The 17,952-nt window shown below is 50.8% G+C and overlaps 2 protein-coding genes across 2 annotated transcripts in view; one reads left to right on the top strand and one right to left on the bottom strand.

The window, feature by feature from the left end:
• CNN1 (calponin 1) overlaps positions 1-5,260 on the top strand; it is a 35,547-nt gene extending 30,287 nt beyond the window's left edge. The window contains exons 3-7 of the mRNA XM_075577513.1: positions 92-158; positions 450-587; positions 1,557-1,667; positions 3,086-3,232; positions 3,694-5,260. Of these exons, the coding sequence (XP_075433628.1) occupies positions 92-158; positions 450-587; positions 1,557-1,667; positions 3,086-3,232; positions 3,694-3,942 (712 nt within the window). The 3' untranslated portion in view covers positions 3,943-5,260. The remainder of the gene's footprint in view (positions 1-91; positions 159-449; positions 588-1,556; positions 1,668-3,085; positions 3,233-3,693) is intronic.
• Positions 5,261-9,850: 4,590 nt separating this feature from the next.
• ELOF1 (elongation factor 1) lies at positions 9,851-17,201 on the bottom strand. Its single transcript, XM_075577514.1, has 4 exons — positions 17,093-17,201; positions 15,660-15,775; positions 13,230-13,300; positions 9,851-11,807 (listed from the first exon to the last, which is right to left on the bottom strand). The coding sequence occupies exons 2-4, from the start codon at positions 15,773-15,775 to the stop codon at positions 11,743-11,745; spliced, it is 252 nt and encodes an 83-aa protein (XP_075433629.1). The 5' UTR covers positions 17,093-17,201; the 3' UTR covers positions 9,851-11,742.
• Positions 17,202-17,952: the final 751 nt, after the last annotated feature.

Raw genomic sequence — 17,952 nt, 5'->3', positions numbered from 1 at the left:
ATATACATGGTGTAGCAGTGTGTGTGTGTGTCTGTGTGTCTGGGGGACACTGGCACTGCCGCCATGTGTAAATCCTCTCTCATTTCTCCAGGTTAATTAACAAGCTGCAGCCCGGATCTGTTCGGAAAACAAACGAGTCCACACAGAACTGGCACCAGGTGAGTGCCACGGGGATAATGCCACCTTCTCCTCCTACCCTGCGCGCCACGCCACACCTTCCTTCCACCACCATAAAACGTGCAGCTCGAGCTGGCACAGGATGCCCTGGACTTTGGGCAGGGTGGCATAAGCTGGCAAGGTTTGCCAACCTCTAGGACAAATAGGAGATTCGGGACACATAATCCCTGCAGTGCTGACAGTGGCGTAGCTTGGTGATGCCCCTGGGGTAAGAGGGTATTTTCCCTGGCACTGTTATTTCAACTCCACCACCTCTTTTATTTTCTCTGCAGCTGGAAAACATTGGGAACTTTACGAAGGCGATTACAGCGTACGGGGTGAAACCTCACGATATATTCGAGGCGAATGACCTGTTTGAGAACTGCAACCTCACCCAGGTTCAGTCTACGCTGCTAGCGTTAGCGAGTGTGGTAAGTTGGCGTAAGGGGTGTGCCAGCCTCACCCTCACACTGCTACACCATGCCATGTATACACAGCACAGGTACAGTGCGGGCAGCGGCAGTGCCAGTCTCACCCTCACACACACACTTCTACACCATGACATGTACACACAGCACAGGTACAGCGCGGGCAGCGGCAGTGCCAGCCTCCTCCTCACACACACTTCTACACCATGCCATGTACACACAGCACAGGTACAGCGCGGGCAGCGATAGTGCCAGCCTCTCCCTCACACACACTACTACACTATGCCATGTATACACAGCACAGGTACAGTGCGGGCAGCGGCAGTGCCAGCCTCCCCCTCACACACACTACTACTACGCCATGACATGTATACACAGCACAGGTACAGTGCGGGCAGCGGCAGTGCCAGCCTCCCCTCTCACACTACTACACCATGCCATGTATACACAGCACAGGTACAGCGCGGGCAGCGGCAGTGTCAGCCTCCCCTCACACACACACTACTACACCATGCCATGTATACACAGCACAGGTACAGTGCGGGCAGCAGCAGTGCCAGCCTCCCCTCACACACACTACTACACCATGCCATGTATACACAGCACAGGTACAGCGCGGGCAGCGGCAGTGTCAGCCTTCCCTCACACACACTACTACTACACCATGCCATGTATACACAGCACAGGTACAGCGCGGGCAGCGGCAGTGCCAGCCTCCCCCCTCACACACACTACTACACCATGCCATGTATACACAGCACAGGTACAGCGCGGGCAGCAGCAGTGCCAGCCTCCCCTCACACACACTACTACTACGCCATGACATGTATACACAGCACAGGTACAGCGCGGGCAGCGGCAGTGCCAGCCTCCCCTCACACACACTACTACTACGCCATGACATGTATACACAGCACAGGTACAGCGCGGGCAGTGGCAGTGCCAGCCTCCCCCTCATTACCATTCTTTTAGGCCAAGTCAAAAGGTGCTAAGGTGAGTTTCGGGGTGAAGTACGCAGATCGGCAGGAGCGGAGTTTCCAACCTGAAAAACTCACTGAAGGAAGAAACGTTATCGGGCTCCAGGTGGGTGGCACAGGAGGGGAGACAGGAGGGTGGCACAGGAGGGGAGACAGGTGGGTGGCACAGGAGGGGCGACAGGTGGTTGGCGCAGGAGGGGAGACAGGTGGGTGGCACAGGAGGGGAGACAGGTGGGTGGCACAGGAGGGGAGACAGGTGGATAGCACAGGAGGGGAGACAGGTGGATAGCACAGGAGGGGAGACAGGTGGGTGGCACAGGAGGGGAGACAGGTGGGTGGCACAGGAGGGGAGACAGGTGGGTGGCACAGGAGGGGAGACAGGTGGATAGCACAGGAGGGGAGACAGGTGGATAGCACAGGAGGGGAGACAGGTGGTTAGCACAGGAGTGGCGACAGGTGGGTGGCACAGGAGTGGCGACAGGTGGGTGGCACAGGAGGGGAGACAGGTGGGTGGCACAGGAGGGGCGACAGGTGGGTGGCACAGGAGGGGTGACAGGTGGTTGGCGCAGGAGGGGAGACAGGTGGGTGGCATAGGAGGGGAGACAGGTAGGTGGCACAGGAGGGGCGAAAGGTGGGTGGCACAGGAGGGGCGACAGGTGGGTGGCACAGGAGGGGAGACAGGTGGGTGGCACAGGAGGGGCGAAAGGTGGGTGGCACAGGAGGGGCGACACAGGAGGGGAGACAGGTGGGTGGCACAGGAGGGGCTCCAGGAGGGTGGCACAGGAGGGGAGACAGGTGGGTGGCACAGGAGGGGCTCCAGGTGGGTGGCACAGGAGGGGAGACAGGTGGGTGGCACAGGAGGGGTGACAGGTGGGTGGCACAGGAGGGGCAACAGGTGGGTGGCACAGGAGGGGCAACAGGTGGGTGGCACAGGAGGGGAGACAGGTGGGTGGCACAGGAGGGGTGACAGGTGGGTTGCACAGGAGGGGCGACAGGTGGGTGGCGCAGGAGGGGCGACAGGTGGGTGGCACAGGAGGGGCGACAGGTGGGTGGCACAGGAGGGGCGACAGGTGGGTGGCACAGGAGGGGCGACAGATGGGCTCCATTCTCATACAGGAAGGAAGGTTCAGTCAAATGCCAACTGGGGTAGTTAATGGGCACGGTGAGCAGCCTGTCGCCATCCTAATAATAGGGGCAGCAGGGCTGTAATAGGGGGGCAGTTGAAGTGATCATAGGGCATAGAGGGGGCAGGTGAGCTGGCATAATGGTAATTAGCGGGGGAAGCTCAGATGGCATCAGGGCATTTAGAGGGCGCAGCTGAGGTGGCATCAGGGCATTTAGAGGGGGCAGCTGAGGTGGCATCAGGGTATTTATAGGGGGCAGCTGATCTACATCAGGGTATTTAGATGGGGCAGCTGAACAACATAAGGGTATTTAGAGGGGGGCAGCTGAGATTGCATCAGGACATTTAGGGAGTGCGGCCACCTGGCACACATGCCAATCCTTTTGTGCCCCCGTTGTCAGATGGGCACCAATAAGTTTGCCAGCCAGAAGGGGATGACGTCCTATGGCACCCGAAGACACCTGTATGACCCCAAGATGGGCACCGACCAGCCACTGGACCAGGCCACCATTAGCCTACAGATGGGCACCAATAAGGGGGCATCCCAGGTGAGTGAGAGAGGCTACTGACAAGGGGAGGGTGTATAGTGACTGAAAGGGGAGCTACTGACCAGAGAGGGGTCTGGTAACTAGGGGAGGGGGGTCTGGTAACTAGGGGAGGGGTCTGGTAACTAGGGGAGGAGGCTGGTAACTAGGGGAGGGGCTACTGAATGGGAAAGGGGGTGTACTGACCTGGGGGGGGGCTACCTACAGATAATTAGTGAAAGTAATACTATATTAACCCCTCATTCACCTCACATCCTTTTTCTCCTCTCTCCATCTCCCCCCTGACTTCTCTTCCTCACTCCTCCGCCATCTCCCTCCCCCCTGCCCTCTCCCTCTATCTCTCTTCCTGTCCCCTCCCCTCATGCTTTCTCAACCCACTGCCCTCTCCCTCCCCCCGTGCCCTCTCCCTCCCCCCCTGCCCTCTCCCTCCCCCCCTTCCCTCTCCCCGCTGCCCTCTCCCGCAGGCTGGCATGACAGCCCCCGGCACCAAGCGCCAGATTTTCGAGCAGAAGCTGGGTATGGAGCACTGCGACAACAACACCATCTCCCTGCAAATGGGCAGCAACAAGGGGGCATCTCAGCAGGGCATGACCGTCTACGGGCTCCCGCGCCAAGTCTACGACTCCAAGTACTGCCTGGTGCCCAACTACCGCATGGTCGGAGACGAAGACGGCCACTACGACCAGAGCCACCAGTATTACAACTCCGAGTGACCCGGGCACTGCCACCCTCCCCCCGCCCCCTCCCGATAGAACCCCTGCGCTGCCCCGCATCTGTGCCAGCGTGTGCCCGCTGCTTGGGGCAGGTAATGGGGGTCACTGCTGCCAGTTCTGTGCCCGCTGCTTTGGCACTAAAGGTCTTCAACCAAAGCCCCCGTCCACCCACCGATTCCCGACACTACTGTCTGGAGACCGACTGGGAATTGGCTACGTCTGCAGAGCGTCGCTCCGTTGTAGCCAGCGCGGAGGGCCCCCGCAGAGCGTCGCTCCTTTGTAGCCAGCGTAGAGGCCCCCGCAGAGCGTCGCTCCGTTGTAGCCAGCGCAAAGGGCCCCGCAGGGCATCGCTCCGCTGTAGCCAGCGCAGAGGGCCCTGCAGAGCGTTGCTCCTTGCAGCCAGCGCAGAGGCCCCCGCAGAGCGTTGCTCCTTGCAGCCAGCGCAGAGGCCCCCGCAGAGCGTTGCCCCTTTATAGCAGAGGCCCTGCAGAGCATCACACCTTTATAGCAAGCGCAGAGGCCCTCTGAGCGTTGCTCCTTTATCACCGTGCTGGGGGAAGTGTGCAGAGCGTCACTCCTTAGCAACAGGCTGAAGATGACACTCTGCAGAGCATTACTCCCCTGTGCAGCTGCCGCTCTAATGCCTTGGGGCAAACGTCAGGAACTGATCACTGAGAGGGTAATAGGTATGCAGGGAAGAGTTAGTGGAGCAACGGTCTGCAGCGATTTGTAGCGGGGTTGGCGGTTAGGGGAGCAATGCTCTGTGGGGAAGCAGGGGTGGGGGGGGTTAACCATGAGCTTTGCAGGTTTATGATAAACAGGCGACACAATTCAATGAGCTGAAGGAGCGACGCTCTGCCGGGTCTCTGGCAGGATAAGGGGTTAATGGAGCGATGCCCTGCAGTCTCTGGCAAGGGAGGCGTTAATAAAGCGATGCTCTGCAGGGTCTCCAGCAGGGAATTAAGTTAATCGAGCGACTTTCTGCAGGGTCTCCAGCTAGGGAGGGGTTAATGGAGCAACGCTCTGCAGGTCTCTGGCAGGGAATCGGAGTTCATGGAGCGACGCTCTGCAGAAACACAATATAAAAACTGCATTGACTGCCCCTGCGGCGCTGTGGGTGCGACGCTCTGCAGAATGCCTTTCAACAGATGTCGCTGTAGCCGCCTGTCTCTGCTTCCGCACGCCCCTTCCACCCAAAAATATCGCCCGTCTCCCCCCCCCCACCCCCACGTCACCAAGCCGCAGTATAGAGAGAAATTCGACCCCATCACGTCCGCTCTGTCAAGGAAGCGTCGGCAAATAAATTTCTATAGATATATATATTTCTAACCTGTCTCATTGTGGTGTAGTTTCTGCGCTGAGCTGTGCGGGGGTGGGAGGGGATGTCTGCGTTATATACACTGCCTCTGCATTATACCGTGCCGGGAGTAGGAGGCAGGGGGTGTCTGCGTTATATACACTGCCTCTGCATTATACCATGCCGGGAGTGGGAGGCAAGGGGTGTCTGCGTTATATACACTGCCTCTGCATTATACCATGCCGGGAGTGGGAGGGAGGCGTCTGCGTTATTTTCACGGTAGACCAGGTCTTTTAACACCATTTATATTTAAGGGATCAATCACAGGGCAAAAACAAGGCAGTGAAAAAAAAATGAGGTTTATTTTGGATAAAACCTCCGAAACACACAAGAATACAAAAATATACACACTTATGGGGGCCTGGGGAATGAGATCTACCTTTCCTAGGTGCAGGGACCCACTTCAAATGGGTTTCCCGTCAGCTTCTCTGCTTCAGGATATCAGAGAGTGCTGAACACACAGCAGCCACTCTGACAGGTATCTCCAGCTGGTCACAGTCCAACTCCACACTCCTTCCTAGAGTGTCTCAGATGGTCCTCTCCACACTCCTTCGCAGAGTGTCTCTCCCTCTGTTAGACTCTCCTGCTCCGACCAGCAGTGTTCCTTATATACCCCTTGGTGGGTATTCTTTAACATTGAGCAAGGGTAGCCAGCCAAGAGAAACAGTGCCTGGGGCTCAGACCTGGTAACTGATTCTAATAACTAGTGCCCTACCTTTGTTCTGATCATATCTTTTCTATAGAACAGTTCAGCTAAAGGGATTACAGAAACGTCCTCCATAGAAATGATAGGAACAGGCACATAACATCATTTACATTTGCAGGGCTAACATGTTAATTCCAATCACCACACAATACCAAACTACTGTATCCAACTGGGGGGAATTGTTAACACAGGCATAAATACAGACATAAGGTAATTATGTAAAAGACAGGACTTCGCATTACACACAGCTAGCCCAAATCACATCATGACAATGGCGGCTTTCTAACTGGGGTAAGGATTGCCACAAGTAATAGAAGAATACATTCTTTGAAATACATTTACACATCCCTGTTCTTCCCTGGATATTAAAGACATTTGGCTGGATGAAATATTACTAGGACAGCCGAGTTACACTTTTTTTTAGGGGCACAGAGCTGGGATTCCTCTTTATTAGGTCCCCCAGCTACACCCACCGTCACAGTTTTATACACTGCCTCTGCATTATACTGTGCGGAGAGTGGGAGGGAGGGAATGTCTGCACTATATACACTGCCGCTGCAGTACACTGTGGGGGAGGGGGTATCCGTGTTATATATACAATGTCCTGGAACAGGATTGTTTAATTCTGTGTACCTTTGAAGCTCTCAGGCTACCAGCTCTCCCTAGTTAGGTTACATGCTTTCCCCTGCTCTGTAACAGCCAGTGCCTGTGTATATTGCAATATTATTGTTGCTACAAATAATTCCCTTTACACAGTCACTAGTCAGTTGCCATGGCAACCTCCCAATGCCCATAGTTTGAGATTGGTTTAAACCCTCCCCCCCCTTCCCTTTTCTTGTATTGTTATGCCCCGTAGTGTGTTCCCGTCTGGAAAGGAAAGTGAGCTCTCTCTTTTCAACAGCAGCCAAAGTGAGTAGACATCTTCCACTGCTCCCTCAGAAAGGAAATCCTTTTTACCTTCCCCTCAGGGAAGCACTTCCCCATAGCAGGACACCTTCCTCTCACAAGGTTATTCTCCTGACAAGAGAAATCTGCTACCACAATCCACATACAAGTGCTTTTACATTTCTGTTAACTCCACTCAATAAAGTTGAAGAAAATAGAAGGACTGTGTGTGGCTTTAAAAAGGGGACGAGTTAAGCTACATGGATCTTCTCACCTGCTACAAGTGAGCCTGGATCCAGAATACACTTCCTCTGCATTACACTCTACGGGGGAGTGAGAGGGGTTTCTGCATTACACTGTGCGAGGAGTGGGAGGGAGTCATGGTTATACACATGGCCTCTGCATTATACTGCGTGGAGTGGGAGTGTCTGCGTTATACACACTCCCTCTGCATTACACTGTGCAGGGAGTGGGAGGGAGGGGGTGTCTGCGTTACACACGCCGTCTGAACCAAGGCTAGTGAAGTTTGCAGAGGCCTTCAGCGCGCGGGGCCTCTGTATCTGCCGCCCCGCAGATAATCTTGTGTGCACCCGAGATAGTCAGTATTAATATTAACAGGGCCTGACATTTTTTTTTGCCCGGGGGCCCGTGAATGTCTAACTACGCCACTGGTTTAAACTGTTCCGAAGTTTACACCGGTGTTTTTAAACCGGGGTTCCTAGGAAGCCTTGGGTTCCCCGGGCATCCCTAAAGGGTTCCCCGGGCACCCCTAAAGGGTTCCCTGCAAGTTTCTGGTCTTTCCAAAATTGTATCAAATACAGAAGAATTTACAATGCATCTGATCTCAGGCGCGCTATTAGAGAGGGTTGGGGTTCCTTACAATGCATCTGATCTCAGACGCGCTATTAAAGAGGGTTGGGGTTCCTTACAATGCATCTGATTTCAGACGCGCTATTAGAGAGGGTTGGGGTTCCTTACAATGCATCTGATCTCAGACGCGCTATTAGAGAGGGTTGGGGTTGCTTACAATGCGTCTGATCTCAGACGCGCTATTAGAGAGGGTTGGGGTTCCTTACAATACATCTGATCTCAGACGCGCTATTAGAGAGGGTTGGGGTTCCTTACAATGCATCTGATCTCAGACGCGCTATTAGAGAGGGTTGGGGTTCCTTACAATACATCTGATCTCAGACGCGCTATTAGAGAGGGTTGGGGTTCCTTACAATGCATCTGATCTCAAACGCGCTATTAGAGAGGGTTGGGGATCCTTGCAATGCATCTGATCTCAGACGCGCTATTAGAGAGGGTTGGGGTTCCTTACAATGCATCTGATCTCAGGCGCGCTATTAGAGAGGGTCAGGGTTCCTTACAATGCATCTGATCTCAGATGCACTTTTAGAGAGGGTTGGGGTACCTTACAATGCATCTGATCTCAGACGCGCTATTAGAGAGGGTTGGGGTTCCTTACAATGCATCTGATCTCAGGCGCGCTATTAGAGAGGGTCAGGGTTCCTTACAATACATCTGATCTCAGGCGCGCTATTAGAGAGGACAGTCACGCCAGAAAACGGGACGCCTCACTTGGATCTTTGCTTGTGACTTGGGTTCCCTCTTTGAGCACCGTGAAGCAGAACAGGAAGCCTCACCAATATTTGATTCCCGCGTTGCGGAGGATCTCAGTGATTCTCTTTTAAGATTCCCCCTTTTTGCAGCGTGATCGCTGCCATGTCCGGGAACAGCTGTAGTTTTATGGATTAAAATTCAATAGACTCACGGTTTCCGGCCACCGTCATGATCGATTCCTTTGATCTGTAGTAGTGAAAATGCAGGATTATAACCATCCGTCTGTCCTGGGCCTCGGGGCTCTATCCATTAACTTCCTGTAATTATACAGGTTAATACAAATTTTAACCCAGGTGAGTGTTGGGACCTGCTACGGTCATGCCTTGAAAGTGGCCCCAGGCTTAAGACGCTTTGGCCAAAGGGTTAAACTAAATGACCCGTTTTTCAAGAGAGATATAGGTATTGCACGGTGCATTTTTGTCACATTGGAAGTAGCTTTGGGCATTTTTGTTTGTTGTTTTTTGCTCTATCCATTAGCAGTTGGGACTCCGTCAAGTCTGGGCAGAACATGGTCAACAGCCACAGCAGGAAACCCCGCGAGGTCATCCACCTCAGGTATGACCGGCACTCGAATATTGTTCCTGCAGGAATTGATTGTCCTGATCCTCCGGAGACTGGGAGATCCGCTACCTGCTCTTCCATGGCAGCCATATCATGCCCCATCAAGTCTTCAGCTTCTATCTCGGCGACTCTGGGGGTCTCCACGTCAAGTCGTTCACCCTTTCCACGCGGGCCAAATTCCTGCGCCGTTCTCTTACGCCCTTTTTGTATTTTCAGCGGGAAAGCCGCCTTTCATTTTAGAGACCATCTACCTATTGTTTAGCGGAGTGGAAAATCGGGGCCTTCCTCGGTTTCTGATTCCCACTCGCTGTGTGTCAGGCCGCAATCTCAATGCGACCCAATCGGCCGAGGCCTGAAAAAGTTTGACGCGCCGTCTCAGTGCAGGAATGTTTTTCTTTTCTGGAGGCCTATCTTGGTCATGGAGTTGTTAAGACACTTGTGGATGAGAAATGAGTCTCGGTGGGTTGTCCGTTTATCGCCGAATAGTGCCTTTAAGTGGGACCATAGAGCGGAGCTACAAACTCAGGCGGCCATCTTGCTCCTCGTCACGCAAGCGCCCTGCCATTTTGCTTTTTTTTTTAAACAGAAAATGTAACATGCTTTGATGCTGTAACTGTTCCTAAAATAAATTAAAAAAAACAACACTTCTCTCCAGCACTGGCTCTCACGGTCACTTATTGTGTCTTTATCAAAAATAAAAATGGCTAGGACAAGGAAATAAAAAAAACCAAAACAGTAAAAATCGGCAAAATTACAAAAATAAAAACAAAACGACGAACATTTCACACAATCTCTGGTTTAATAAAAATAACACTTTTACATCCATGTGTAACAGATCTGTTTTTGCCCCGCAGGTCTAAACATACCTTAAAAAGTTTTATTTCACCCCCCCCCCCCCTCATCTGAAACTAATTATTTACACGGAAAAAAAATTATTTGCCAAGCTCACTCCTCCTTAACCCCGACACTGCCAGAGCAAAGTGCCACGCTGCACTCTCTCAGCGTTATATCGCCCCGCGACATAGCCGACAAAACCGTTCCACCCAAAATCGGTGCATTTTATTGCCCCGCGCAACGATCCTGCTATTTCATTATTGCTGCGGACATAGACGTAGATATAATTATAAGACACACTCGTGTCGCACTCTATTTCCTAAAAGATTTTTTCTCCCCCCTTCACCCCACATTTGTACTCGTGAAACATCAGCCCCAAATTTCTCCCATCTCTGCTCCTCCAACATTGGTTGTATTCTTCTGTCAGGGACCCACATCAATTGTCCCAACTTCCTACCGCCTTGTTACTGTACAAGACGTGTGCACTGCCAGGGTCTCTGTACACACGTAGAGGGGGGTGTGTGTATATGAAAAAATATATATATATATTTTCGCTCTTGACACCAGGATTACCCTTCGAAACAGGGTACATAACGAGGGGACAGATTTGGATAATGGACAGTTCAAGTGGCAACCAGAACGCTCGTCTTGTATCCATGAAGTGTTGGTGTTTATTTAGGGGGGAGAATAAGACACTCACTGCAGGACGTCTTCAAAACGGTGAAAGTTGGCATCACGCAGGGAAAAAACAAAAAACATTTTGGTCCTATGAAAGGACCTTTCTCGGTTCAGACCAAGACGAGGACGTTTTTGTGATTAAAAAGTCGAGTGCCTGCCTTTTTTTCCCCTTCCCTCCTGTTATCCAAATTTGTCCACAACCCCAACGAAATATAAATATATATTTAATATACGCACAGATGGAGCCTGCTGCATCTTCCTTTAAAGACGACAGACTATCCCGTCATCACGCAGAATATCAACTCCTCCATGGCAGCGATTATGCAGAATAACACGTGGCAGGTTCAAATATCCCTGCCTACATCTATATGTAGGTGTGAGATATATATATTTTTAATTTTTAATTGACCGTGCCTCGGACATTCTAAGAGGACTTTGTTTTAGAATCTCAAAATGCACCTTTCATAGTGATCTGCCTCAAAAACAGGTTAAAAAGCGATATTATGCCCGCGATTAATCCTTGAATCCAGACAAGCTTTTGAAATACATTTTTTTTTGAACCTTGTCTTGAAAACGGATTGAATATTCAGACTTTCTTGGCTCACAGTGACCTCCCCCTCTATTGCGTTATTGGTATACAGTGTGCATAAACGTGATCACCTAATCACAGGTGCGGAATGGTTAATTTAAATAACCTCCCCCATCACACACACACTAAAGGTTCGGCTAAGCCTCCAGCCCCCCCCCAAAAAAATACTCACGATAAAAAATAAAATAAAAACCTTTTTAAACATTGTCCCTGCGTTTCTTCAAAACGCACCGATTTTGTAAAACAAATAGGAGCACCTTTTTTAGGTTATCTGGATGTCTGCCGGGTGCAGGGAATGAAAACAAAAGACCATTCAAAATAAAATGTAAATTAAAAAAAAAAAAAAAAGTGTCCCCCTCTACATCAGTTTTAGCAGCTGTGGTCCCAAAATATTGTATATTAAGGAAAGAGACTGCGTTGCCTTCCGTCCCAGATTCCGGGTCTCTTGCGATACAGCGCTGTGATTGGTCGGAGGCGCGGGCGGCTTGATCAGTCGATCGTGATGGAAGGGACAAAAAGGGCCGGGCAGGTTCTCGGGGACAACCGACGGAGGAGGAGATCCCAGAGCTACTGGTTGGCGGCCTCGCAGGCGTCGATCCAGTCGCTGTAGACGTCTACGGCTTCCGAAAGATCTGAGGTTTAGCGAGGGGCGTTAAGGGCGATCACGGCCGGCCTGGACAGTGTGCAATGGGTTAAAGGGTCAGCCCCACATACGGCAAAGTGACCTAATGACAGGGACGTGTTTATTGGGTTAAAGGGTCAGTCCCACGTAGGGGCAAAGTGACCTAATGACAGGGACGTGTTTAATGGGTTAAAGGGTCAGTCCCACGTAGGGGCAAAGTGACCCAATGACAGGGATGTGTGCAATGGGTTAAAGTGACAGTCCCACGTAGGGGCAAAGTGACCTAATGACAGGGACGTGTGTAATGGGTTAAAGTGACAGTCCCACGTAGGGGCAAAGTGACCTAATGACAGGGACGTGTCTAACAGGCAGCAGGACTGTAGATTGTACAGGGAGAAGTATTAACAGCAGAAAGAGGTTCGCGCTGCCACTTTGCAGATCAGAACTCTTGCACTAGTTCCTTGCAGGAGCAGAATCAGAAAACAATTAGGAATTGAAGGGCAACAAGGTCCCACGCCACCATACATTACATTTAAAGACTTGAAATGATACATCAACATTTTGCAAGCATTTAAACACACCGGCATATCTATATATTTTTTTTTTTTAACATTAATTACAGAGGAGTATGTCAAATTGCACTTCGCTGACACTTTCCTAATAGTTGCTAAGGCAGCAGAATCCAGCAGCCACCTCGAGCAGAGGTGCCCAACGCCAGTCCTAGAACACTGAGCCACCTGTGCTGAAGCAGGGATATGCTGGGAAGAACCGATTTTCATTTGCACATAGATGATCTCATGTCCTGGAGGGCCACCAGCAGGTTAGGGATTAAGCGATTACCCCTGCTTCAGCACAGGTGGCTCAGCCACAGGCAGCCACCTGTGCTGAAGCAAGGGCTATCCCCAACACCTGGCCTGGTGGCGGCGCTTGAGGACGGGAGTTGGATACCTCTCATCTGCAGCATAGGACTTAACAGGACGGGCAATGAGTACAATTTAGGGAAGGGCGGGAAATTAAATATTAGGACGTTTCTAAGTGCAGGGCGAAAGCATCTGCCAAAGAAAGAAGCGACGGAACAAGGACATGCCCTGAAGCTGCAGGGTGGCAGCTACGGGGACGTGTGAGCGGGTGCTTTACAGAAAGGGTGGTGGGTGCGTGGAATAGTCCCCCAGCAGGTGGCAGTAAGGAAGGGCCAACAACCAGCCAGGGAGTTTAAAAAGAAAGAAATAACATGCTTGGGGTAGCCGTAAGGTTATCCTATATACACAGGGAAGGTGCGGATCAAATGGGGTCTGAGCTTTTACAGCAGATCTGGGTGGAGGGGCGCTTATCTCCCGTCAAATTCTACGTTTAATGGGTTCAAGGTCAGCCCTCCCGTTCGGGGAAAAAAAAGTGACGTGTTCAAAAAGGGGCAGTACAGCTGATAGGATACAGGTTATGGGGGTCTGGAACTCCTCCAGGCAGACGGTGCAGGAAATCACCCCGGTGTTTCGGGCTCTGTCCCTAAAGGAAGACGAGAGAGACATGTGACAGCGGGCGTATAAAAATCGTCCTCAGAGAGGACGTACTGAAAACCCCCATTAGTACAAATTCAATCACCCTCCTGCCCACTAAACCGATGGTCAACAAAAATGATTAGTCTTCTGTTTTGGACAAAACACTGACTCGGGAATTTATTTCTCCGGGGACTAAATAAGGATGGCTGCTGAGATGCCCCATGAAGGCCTTCAAAAAAAAAAGGCGCAGGTGCAAACGAACACAGGTCAATCCGAAGCAGGTCTACTGCAGTGAACGCCTGCGTCGTTCCAAAGGCGGACGGCATGATGGGGCCTCCCCAAGAGCTGCTCCCCTGTGCACAGAACCAGCCTGCTAAGGGTTAACATGTGCTTGTACTTTGTGGAACGTCAGCCCCGCCCACAGGAATGTTAATGAGCCAACAGGGCAAAAGGACTTTGTATTCACAGCTGCATTCATTCTGAACCCCTTCAGTGTACATCTGCGTCCCCCCCAAAGGCGGACAGCCTTTGGCGTAGCCGAAGGGCAGCTAAAGGGTGCGAGCCGTTTGCTGATGTTAAAGCTTCTCTATTTCAATCTGAAACGCACCAGCCCTTTTATCCCCTGTACCCAGTTTTCCAACACCATCTGTCCCTGAAATGTCTGAATTGACTGTATAACCCTGTTCTTTTAATGCAACCTTGTATTGTTATAACTCTGTGCCCCGGGCACACTTGAAAACGAGAGGTAACTCAATGTATTACTTCCTGGTAACATCTTTTTATAAATAAAAATGGAGAGGGGTCAATGTGGCGGTTATATTTAAAAATTTAAACAACCGTCTATGTAGAAAATATTGAACCGCATTTTGGAGTAACTCAACCATAAAAATGTGATTAAGAGAGAAATATTCAGAACTGTTTCAGCCCGTCGCTGCTCAAGGCAAGTCATCGGGATCATAAGAATATGGGCCGCAAAAGAAAGAGGGGGGAAAAAAAAGTGACCTTCACGGTTTAAATAAATACCTGTCACTACTATGCATTTCTCAGGATAAAGCAAGTAAAAATACGGTGCATGCATCTCCGGCAGGTCCGCGACCCTGCCTCTCCCCATTATCTCTTAATAAACAAGAGAAGTAGCAGGTTCTCATGTACCTGTGCAGGACAGGTAAATTAAGGCCATTCTCCCAAAACTGCAGAGGTAAATGAGAATATTCACACGTAGTGTTAGGACCTGCATACTGGCCATGCTGTGACGTGGCTGCATACTGGCCATGCTGTGACGTGGCTGCATACTGGCCATGCTGTGACGTGGCTGCATACTGGCCATGCTGTGACGTGGCTGCATACTGGCCATGCTGTGACGTGGCTGCATACTGGCCATGCTGTGACGTGGCTGCATACTGGCCATGCTGTGACGTGGCTGCATACTGGCCATGCTGTGACGTGGCTGCATACTGGCCATGCTGTGACGTGGCTGCATACTGGCCATGCTGTGACGTGGCTGCATACTGGCCATGCTGTGACGTGGCTGCATACTGGTCATGCTGTGACGTGGCTGCAGGCTTATAACGCTTTGGCCAAAGGGTTTAATTAACTAAATGACCCTTACTCATGAGAAAACGAACATTGAAGTATTTAACTATGTGTTTTGTCACATTGGATGTAGAATTGGGCATCTGTCTTTTCTTGTACCCATTCTCTTCGGCTACTTCCCCAGTGGCCGCGGCTGCGTGCACGTCACACACCGGAGCACAGCCCTATGGGGCAGGCACGCATAAGTCGCGATCGCCGTGGCCAAAAGACCAGATTTTTGTCTTTTGGCGCGGCGGCCGAGCATGGACCACGTCACGGCGGCGTTCAGCCAATGAGGGCGAAACCAGCCGCGCGACGTCATGGCCGCGCCCCCGTCGGATCTCCTGCTCTCCACTGCAAGCACAACCGCAGACACCAAGTCGAGGCTGAAACGGGTGCACGCGCCGCCAGACGCTCCGGCGGGCGTGCAGCCGTGACCACTGGGGCCGTAGCATGCGGTGCTTCCACTGCAGCAAAGGATTCTGGGTAATGACGTGCAAATGAGCACTCCGTGCGCGCCACTTTTGGTTTCGTGTCCATTTTAACATGGATCCCTATAAGCAGTGGTCGACAAATCACAAAAAAAATCTACTCGCAACCTAGTACCAAACGTGTGCTGCTTGGGCTAATATGAGCTCGCCACGATGTTAAATCCACTCGCCCGGGGCGAGCAAATGTATAGGTTTGTCGAACACTGCCTATAAGCATACGCCTGCCACGTTCGAGGCTATAGAAAAGTCCTGCCCTAGGATAGTATTAGAGTGTAAGCTCTTCAGGGAAGCGCCTCGGCTTACATATTGACGTCGCAAGATTTCTCGTGGTTGCAGAAGGGACAGGTGAACTGCTTGTCCAGGTTTCCCGTCATCTTCTTCTTGGGAGGCGGCTTCCGCTTTGACTTTCTGCGCCCCATCTGTGCCGGCGACAAATGAAATTTTTTTTTATAATCGGATAAAAAAAACACACATTTATTCTCCGACTTCAGGCGCCGCATCCGTGCCCGGGAAGTAAAGGATTATTCAATCCTCTCACATCTTCTGCCCTATCCAAGCCTCAAAAACAGTTACATTTATCATCATCATCGTCACCCAGCGCCAGTACACGCCACAGCGCAGTACAGAGATTTGATAATGACACAGAAGGACAGAAGCGCAGCTACAGCAGGTAGTGAGGGCCCTGCTTGTCTTGGGAGCTTACAATCTAGAGAGAGTAAGGGGCAATGTTGAAACAATAAAGGTAAAAAAATAAATAAAAAGTGGCCGCTCATTGGGTATTGGAGTATGTTGGAGTATAGCTGATCCCATTATGGTTTGGGGCAGGGGGATGTCCCAGAGCACGTGGAGACTGGTCCAGCCACTCGCTTCTGGTCCCAATGGGGTTGGATGCTAGATAACTCTCACCTTTCCCAGGAACCCCTTTGGTGATTTTTTAAATGTCTGAATGCTGGGGTGTATGTGATCACGTTTTAAGTTATGGTGGATGAAAAAGGCAACAAGAAACCTCCTCCGTATTGCATGTAGCAAGTCTGCTATATGCAATACGGTGGAGGTTTCTTGTTGCCTTTTTCACCCACCATAACTTAAAACGTGATGGTAAACCCTTGAAAATTGCAAAGCCAGCAGTACGACCGACTTCACACTGATGCTCCCCATTAAGGGTGAAACATGTCTGCGAGTAGTTCCTCTGGCTTTGCATCTGATTCCCATGCTGTGCTTTAAAGCTGTGTTAACAGCGAGCATTAGCTTATATGGGCTCCATGCAACAGTGGTTTTTCAGGCAAAAGGTGACAGTGTGTGCTCATTTGCATGTCATTTCCCAGAATCCCTTGCTGCAGTGGAAACACTGTATGCTGGGTGATAATGGTGAAAGACATGTGAATGTGCGCACAAGTGATCTTATTTGATATATATATATATATATATATATACACATACATACATACACACACACACACATTGTGTGTGTATGTGTTATATATATATATATATATATATATATATATATATATACATATATATATATATATATATATATATACACACACACACAGCTGTTTGTGGATCTATGTGTGTGTGACACGTTACAGTAATAATACACCCCGCACGCACAACAATGGAATAATTGCACACGATCACTGTACAGATCAGAACACGGGGGGTTCCCTTCTCACACTTACATTCAGCACGCTGGAAAATCATTGTGATAATACTAATTATTATTCATTAATTACCTTTAATTTCCCGCCCTCAGCACGCGCCTGCTCCCCTGCTGCTGCTCTCCACTGTGCGTGTGTCTAACCGGAAGCCTGCGGGGAGGCTACTTCCTGTATGGGGGGCGGGGGTGCAAACCAGCCAATCAGCTCCACCCAAGCGTCCCATCTCCCACCCTCACTGCCCTCCGATTGGGTGCCTGCAGGAGGAGACTCGGGGAAACGTGATTGGTCAAGCGAGGGTGTCAGTCAGAGGTGGGCGGGGGGAGCAAGGTAAAGGAGGCCGCCCCGCGAGATGATTGGAGGAGACGGGGAATGAGCCGGCGCTGATTGGTTGTAAAGCGTGAAGTTGTCAGCGTCGGCTGGTGGTTGCTAGGGTTTACTGGTTGCTAAGCTGGGCCTACACCATGAGGCGAAGCCTGCCTGCTCCAGTCAGTCTGTTATTAATGACACTGATTAAGTGTGCTAATGAGCATGGTTGATTGTATTGAGACATGCTAATGTACCCACAAGTGATATTATTTGCTGCACATTAATAAAAAGATATAATAAATACTTGTTTTATTTCATGTACTGAGTTTATACTGTCTGTGTAAATTCTCCATAAAATTAGGGTGACCAGATTTCTCCCAGGAAATTTTGCGTGTGGGCAAACGGCAAGTGTCCACCGCCCCTGCGCGAACAGGAAGCGCTCAGCACTTGCCAGCCACTCGTACGCATGCGCGGTGGGCGCTTGACGTTTGAACTTGCGCGAATGGCCAAAAAACGGGACATTTAAAAAAAAAAGTTGGGGCCCAGGACCAAGACCAAAAAACCGGGACGTCTGGTCATCCTACCCTAAATTTCGAAATAAGAGTGTAAGCTCTTCGGGGCAGGGACTC

The sequence above is a fragment of the Ascaphus truei genome, chromosome 20, assembly GCF_040206685.1.
Source record: "Ascaphus truei isolate aAscTru1 chromosome 20, aAscTru1.hap1, whole genome shotgun sequence".
NCBI classification, from domain to species: Eukaryota; Metazoa; Chordata; class Amphibia; order Anura; family Ascaphidae; genus Ascaphus; species Ascaphus truei.
This window is presented reverse-complemented; position numbering and strand designations above follow the sequence as displayed.